Below are 8,244 nucleotides of genomic sequence, written 5' to 3' on the forward strand. Positions count from 1 at the left end.
GTGGACGTAATAGCGTGATATCATTTTCAGAAATCGCCTAATTCACGAATATTTATTAAAAAATTTGGATCCTCAGGGGATGGAAGATAATAATCTTGAGAAGTCCAAAATAGAGAGGTTATATAAGTATATGGCTCTCTCTGTGGAATCCGAGCAATAATAAATAACCTTAAGGGTATTTATATCGAAATTATAAGTTTGAGCTTAGTCCTAACACTTTGCTATTCAATTATAAGAATAATAGCAAATGTGATTTCTAATTTCAGAGTTTAAATTATATATATTTGTATTCAAATCTCTTTCTAGCCTTTCTAAACCATGCGCTGAAGAATGGCATTAAATTGGAGTTAGAATACATAAACTCATCTAAATAGGGTATTTACATGAGTTAAAATTATGTTTTAATTGAATGTCAATTAAGCAGATACAGCATCTTCAAAAGCCAATTTCACAAGAATTGCATTAGGTTAGCCTTTTATTACAGAAATCTAGTAATATAATATCGTAAAAACGGAATTGCAATTTCTAATTGAAATGGCAATTTTGCAAATCCGTATTAAAATCTATATGGAAAAAGATAAAGATGTTAATTTCATCAACAATTTGACTCTCTCTTTAACTTGAAAGAATTCATCAATTTTCCAACCTACCAAAAATTGAATAAAGAAATAAAATTGTTGATCATGTCGAGAATAAAGACATGAAAAATAAGGTGCGTATTCATAGAGAAATTGCGGTTCTTGAGCTTTTTTTTTCTACCCGTCTTGTCTTCATCTTCACACAATGTGATGTTGGAGGATCAAGAGGGCAGATTAAATAAATGCATTAAAAAAGTTTTATTCCCTTTTTTCTGAGTTCCACAAAACACTTTTTTTTCACAAACTATTATTATTATTCATAATCCGAGAGTCTCTTGATACATCGAATGGCAGAATGTCGGTTGTTGTATATAAAATGCTTGTGGAAGTTGTAAGAGTGGATGGGAGGTTTGAGAAGCGATGGAATGGGATTGTGGCAGAGCGGAAAGTGCGTAGGCGAACTTGATGTGTCCGCCGTATAGTCAGTTTAATGGCAGATGGAGTGAATGATGTGGATTTCTCACTAATATATACCACCAAGTTTGAATGTTTTCTGGTATATAGTTGTACAAAAGAATATATCGAGAAATCTTCCCAAGGCAGATAGACTCTATATCCAAGTATTCCAGCAGCTTAGCCACATTTTAGCTTGTCTCATTTTCTTGGACATTTTCGACGCAATAAAATTTAAAAAAAAAGGACAGAATAGAAAAATAAGAGACAGAAACCTAATCACATGTTATTCCCTCTTTCGAAATCGACAAGACCAACCGCAAAGGTTTTCACAACAGCCACACCGAAGGACAAAATACCTCCTGACCCTCATCATTTAGCCCTCAACAATGCTTTTTTGATATGATTCCGTTGGTGGGAGATGAGATTGTGATCTTTTTTTTCTTTTCTGTGGCGGTCAACATTTGTTGATAAACACTCTTCTGGGCCATATTATAGGTGAAAGGGAGGAGATGCCACAAAGGCACGAGCAATTAATTACATGTCTCGCGATCACTTCCATACAATCGATAATTCAATTTCATTTTGTTCTTTGGCGCTTTTATCTCTCGAGGGAGCGCCAGTAAATCTTTTCTTTCCTGCCTCTCCTGTGGGAAGGTCTCAGTTGAACACTTTTACCACCGCACAGGATTTGTTTGAATAGCATGTCACTTCCATATGAAATGTGCCTGAGAGAATGGGGAGCACGATAGATTGAAAAGAATAGGAATTCCAGTAAGAGGCATATAATTTATACCATTTATACAAACGATTTTATTTAACTAGTTTCCTATTCACCAATTTATGATCATTATAAACTATAAACTTTTGGAGAAGAGCTTTGCGGAATGTTCGTGCTCTTGACTATGGCTTATTGGTTATACTCGTTAGACTGTTAGTACTTCAAAGATCTAACGATCCTAAACTAGCCCATATCTATTAGGGTCAAATGAACACCTCTTCGACAGGGAACCCCTATTGACACTTTTGTCAAAATGTTGAAATTTATTTAATGTATCTAATAAAATCTAAGTAAATATAGCGTTATTTTTTCATTAATCTACGTTTTTATATAAGGATAAGTGTTCAAATTTCCTATTCCCATAATGATACAGAGTAGGGTGTCAGTTCTGATACGAGTTCTTAAAGTGTCAATAGGTGTAACTTTCACCCTAGTGCTGCTTATTTTTTATCTTGACTTTTTAAAGAGGTTTTTCCTAGTGAACCTTCAAGACATATCCGGAAATGAAAATAATCCACAAGTCGTTTTGAATACATCCCAAAAAGCACATTGTTGGAAAAGAAACAAAGGGACAGGAAAATGATTAAAGATGATTATCATAATACGGAGAACGATTAATGCGAGGGAGGAGGCGGGGTCCCCCAAAGACAACAAGTCGCTATGTCTAACCGTTTGATCTCTGTATCTGGTAACGCCGAACAGAATTCGAATATTTCGATTATAAGAACCAAGCGTTTTCGGGAGAAGCAATCCGGTTTCCAGGAGCGTCCTCTTCAACCAAACCATTTACTCTACTTTAGCTTCTCCTGGCACGGATAATGTTGGTACCGGAGGCAGCCAAAATCCCGAAAGCGAAAATCCCGAAAATGCCAAAATCTCGAAAGCCAAAATCCAAAAAGCCGATCCGGAATACTTAAAACCCTGAAAGGGATGAAATTATATAGACAAGGGGCATTTGATATCCAAATAATGTATGTCTCAAATGTAACCAACATATTTTAAACGTAGTCGATCTATTTCTAAAAAATATAATGTATGAACATGATGGAAGTATATTATCTAAAAATTATATGCGTTGTATACCAGAAAAATAACTTACCTGAAAGATACCTAGAAAATATCACTTATTTTCTTTTAATAAGAATAATACATTTTATTTGATAAATTCCAGTTAATATATTGGTATTTTTCTCTAAAATGACGACTAAATATTTTTAGATCCATAAACAAGTCATAATATGATCTATATTTGAGTGAAAATGTGTAAATCTATGTCGGAAATATCGAAAGTATATTTATCTTACATAATCTTGTTTTTATGTTCATATAATGTCCTGAAATTGTATGAACATTATGTTCTGATGTATTTTAGTTACATTTGTTCCATTAAAGACACAAGTTATATACAACTTGTGTTCTTTTTGTATGACGCTGCCAGATTGTCAAATTCTGCTTTGTTTATCAAGCAGATATTCATTTCTGAGTAAAAACTTGTGAAAAAAGTGATGCTTATTATAAGCTAAAGTCTTCAAGTGCACCAGCGTGTACAGTAAAGTCGAATACACACATAGAAGAGGTCAAATTTGACAAAGTAAGGATAATTGATAGAAAAATAGTGAATTAATACTTTATTCGTGAGAGCTAATATTTTGTTTCCTTAATTGCAGTGTAGCGAAAATACAAGCATTACAACAACTTCCTGATCTTCTGTCGTGAAATTAAATTGCAGAAGGTGTGTTCAAAGTGCAGAAAAAGTCCATAAAATGCATATCATTTCACTGTTTCACATTATTTATTGTGGAGTGCTATTTTTGATAAAAGAAATCTGAAATGTATACATAATGTACGACATAATAAGAATATAATCACAAAAATATGTAAAAACGTGTTTTCTTCTATATTTCTTATTCATTCGAGTTATAATATCTTGATTTTATTTTATGGAGACAAAAAGAAAATGATGGCGTGGAAAATTATAGAAAATTGGTGACACAAAACCCAATTTAATGAAGAACTTATGCAAAAAACATTTGTGTGTGCTGATATTTGTTCACAATTTTATTTAGAGTGATGCATTCTATCAATACACGCAAGAAAAATCTGAAATCCATAAGTTTTTTCTGCGATACAATGGGAAAAGCAATAAATTTACTCAATTTTATTTTCTTTAATTTCACAGCTTTCCCTTGAGAATTTCAGATCGGGAAGGAAATTTTGTTCACTAATATTGTGTCCTCCAACGTAAAACAGTCGTTGCATTAAATCTTCATACGCAATAAAAGTGCACGAGTCACAGGAAATCTGACTGAATCATTGAGGGTAACTAATTACTCATTTGAGAAAAATATTTAAGCAAGTCTTAAATGAAAATGGAAAAGAAATGACAAGTCTACGATCAGCAGTTATAAAATTGATATTGTATAGTGATTATATTTTATTCAGTTATAATTGATACTTTTTACCGTTACACGATGTCGTGATTATATCTTAAATAAATAATTGTTATATTTTGGATGTAAAAATTCCCCATTCACTCAAATATGGACCTCTTTTATTCGGTTATATAGAAGAAATATGTAAAGTCTTCGCCATAATTTTTGTATAGATATCAGATATCTCTACTTGTTTATAGCGATAAATGCTCCTTGGGAGAGGATAATGTGTAGAATAGTTTACCAAGACACAGAACATCTCCCTTTGTCTCCAGCAAGCGCGGGTGCAATCGTAGGATGAGCTATGATATACTTTTAAGAATTCGGGATTTTGGCCCATTTGGGATTCTGGCTTTCAGGATTTCTGCGTTAGGAGATTTTGACTTTCGGGATTTTGGCTTTCGGGATTTTGACCGGGACCCCTTTTCCCGATAGACCGAGAAGCGGATGCGGACATAAGGGAAATAAAAGCTTCAGAATTTCAAAATTTATGGAGAGCTTTTCTTTGCTTTGCTAACTTAATTCCAAGACTTTTTAAGCCCTATTTATAATAAGGATCAAATTTAATGTTTTACTAACCACGTGTAGTATATTTTTTAGCATAATATTTCAGTGATCTTTAAAATCTGCTCAAAATCGGGTACAAGTTGTACACTATATTATAATTTTGGTTAAACATGTTCGTGATTCAGACGGGTTGTAATTGTCCAAAAATTTATCTAAAACGACTATTTTTTATTAATTATTAATACTTGATCTTAAAAAAAACATATATGAAATGTTTTAAAATTATTGGCGTACAGGGACGAAATGTTCACAGAAAACATTTTTACTACGTATATCTCGAAATTAATAAAAAAAGAATCGAATTTTCGATATTACATACAGAAATAAATTTTCGAAGAGGATGGAGAGTTAATACTTAAAGAGCAAGTTTGCGTAGCTCCATTCAAACAGTTTGACAAAAATCTATTATCTGTTATATAGATAGAACAACTAAATATCCTGACTTATTTTTTGGCAAAATGTCTTATTCTTAAAAACTTTACTTCCTTTAGAGGGATACATTAAGAGTCTTAAGTTTAAAAAATAACTATAAATTTATTGCTTCTTGAGTAGTTTGAAAATTAAAATGACGAACCCCTTCTTCTCCTACCAAGCTAGAATAACTTTTTAATTTAGTGAAAAATTATCAATTTTCAGCTGTAAATAGTTTCTTTAAGAGCTCATAAATATTTTTGCACAATAGAGAAACCCCAGAGATGAGCTCATCTTGCCCCTCATACAAAATTGTATGGCGAAACAATGTCGGGGACATTTGTTGGAAACTAGTGCGCGCATAGAGAGCGAATAGAGAAACAAGTTCGTGCTTAAGATGCAAAGTGGAGGGTTTTTAAAATAATCATTGGGATGTCCGAGGCGACTCTATAATGAGAATAAGATTTGTCGATTAAATGAGAAAATTTATGTATCTCCTTATTGTCATTTAAATGGCCATCCATTTGGACATTTTGATGCCTTTTCACATCACTTTATGCCCTCACTCTTTCACTCTGTACACCTTTTTATATCTTCAACAGCGATGTCCAGTGCTACGATACTGTTGAGGGTGCCCAGTGCGGACCCTGTCCCAGTGGCTACGAAGGAGACGGACGCTCCTGCACTCGCCAAGACGCCTGCACAGATCAGTCTTGTGCCCCAGGTAAATTCAATAAATTCACATTCTTATGCTACTTTGCAAAAAACTAATATTCCTATACCTGATACATCCAAGAGAAGGAATTGAGGGAGCCATTCATGTAAAATCATACAGTAATTGAGTATCAAGTGACAGTGATTACTTTGTATAGGAAAGTTAATTGAGCTGACTGTAGAGGAAGGCTGAGACAGATTTATGGAAAAATTTAAAATTTTCCTTTGCAAAAGTTTCATAAAATCAAATAAACAGTAAATACAAAAAGCTTTAGTATTAGTAGTATTGTGTTTAGAGAAGTTACAAGACAGGATGAGTTAATAAAAATATTAACAAGAATCCTTGAATTGCATTGATCTGTGATTGGAAAAACTATTTTATTTAAATAAAAAAAATGTCTGAAACTTCTTCATTGTGCAGCAATTTCAGGCAAAAAGAAGCAGTTTTTCAGAAAAAAAACTTTAATTTTTAAACTTGTGATACCAGAATGGATTTAAATTACTATTAATCATATATTTCCAAAAATGCAAAAAATTAATATGTGATTTTACTTGTATTTTGTACACAAAATACAATTAAAGTACATAAAAAGTACAAAGTTACAAAAAAGTACAAAGTTACACAAAAAGTAAAAGATGTTTTAGACAGACATTTATTATTTATTACTTGATTTAAATAATTTTTTATTCAAACGTAAGGCCAAGTAAAATGCTATTTAAGTATTAAATGGTTACTATATTATTTTAAAAACCTGCAAGTTTCATTTGTTTTCTTTTCCTAATTTTCATTTTTTTAAATACAAAAAATTGAAAAAGATAGATTGGCTTTAATAATCCTTCCACAAAATTATAATTACAAATATAAATATTCCGAATTTACAAAAAAAAAAATAAAAAGATTTAAGTTCCTTTTTTCTTAAAAACTGTAATGATCTATTGGTACTCTTTCAGAATCAGAATCAGAAGCAAAACTCCATATTAGTTGCATTTTATTGGATTAAATAAATTACAATATTTGAGAGAAACAGCCAAGCAAGTGAACCCAGTCGAAGAGGTGGTTCTTCGCCTTAGATGCATGTTTTTTTTTTAATAGTTCAAGAACAACAGCTTGAAATGCTCGCAAAACTTTCTAAATGATAATTTTAAATTCTTTTAAAATAGAATATGTAATTAGGGGACACGAAAAACTGCTCTACGAGCCTTCGTTTAACTTTCAAGTACTTTCAAAGCTTAAAATAGTTTTGCCAAAACTGTCTTAGTATCCATCCAATACTAGGATAAACAGGAGGATTAAAGGTCTTGGCGAAAGGGGGCGGAATGGGAATGGTGCCCCCTATGTGATATATTCAATAAATTTAAAAAAAAATTAATCATTCAAGAATACCAATGCCTTTTGAATGAAGTATCCAAAAAGCTCAATATCATTTAACTGGAATTAAAAATTAATTTACAGTGAATTTTTGAAATTTAAATGAAACGTTATACAGAATCTAATAACTATAATAACTTTAATTGAATTTTTGGGAGAACAGTAGAAGCATTTGTTCAACTTTAAAGAAAGTTGCAGTGCCAACTTTAGAGAAATTTTAAGCAATCTTTATAGTTTTCCTCACCGAAAATAATCAAAATCAGTTTAACATTGAATTCTTGAAAGAAATTTTGCAGAAGTGCTTTTGAGACTCTAAAAAGCATTTTCCATTAAATTTTTGATCAATTTCCTGGAATTTTCTCTAAGAAAAGTCTTCCTAGTGCCTTAAGCAAGCTTTCAGATTTATCAAGCTGATTTAAGTGGATTTCTTAATCATTCCGGTTCATTAAGAAGATTGGGATAGAATTAGATTTTTAAATAAAAAAGGGCATATTTCTTTAATGTAATTGTCTTGATTTTCAGTTCGTTTTTCCAGCCAAATATGTACTATCTAAGAAAAGCCCATTTGAAAATATTTTAGAGAATTTTTATGGAAAAGTTTTTATCTTTATAGCTTCGGCACCTTTTAGATAAGGAAAATTTTAAAAAGTCAAAATTTACTTCTGTTTATTTTTCTCAAAAGATTTGCATAAGATTTATGACCGGCGCACAATGACTTTTGTTTGTAAACATGTTTTCAAAATTTCCCATGAGAATGAGCGAGATGACTAGATCTAGATCTCACTCACTCTCATTGAGATGTCAAAAACATGTTTACTAAACAAAAGTTATTGTGCGTTGGACATTATACCTCTTTCAGTCTCAAAATTGGACAGAAGTAAACTTAATGTAGTTTAATGTTCAAAAGAAGAAGAAGAGTGCAAAATAGAATAGATATGT

The 8,244-nt window shown here is 31.7% G+C and overlaps 1 protein-coding gene across 1 annotated transcript in view; it reads left to right on the top strand.

The window, feature by feature from the left end:
• The window catches only part of LOC129801186 (cartilage oligomeric matrix protein), a 42,177-nt gene that overhangs the window by 21,839 nt on the left and 12,094 nt on the right, over positions 1-8,244 (top strand). Inside the window, exon 8 of the mRNA XM_055845973.1 lies at positions 5,825-5,946. Coding sequence (XP_055701948.1) covers positions 5,825-5,946 — 122 coding nt within the window. The remainder of the gene's footprint in view (positions 1-5,824; positions 5,947-8,244) is intronic.

Source organism: Phlebotomus papatasi, chromosome 2 (assembly GCF_024763615.1).
Source record: "Phlebotomus papatasi isolate M1 chromosome 2, Ppap_2.1, whole genome shotgun sequence".
In the NCBI taxonomy this organism is placed as follows: domain Eukaryota; kingdom Metazoa; phylum Arthropoda; class Insecta; order Diptera; family Psychodidae; genus Phlebotomus; species Phlebotomus papatasi.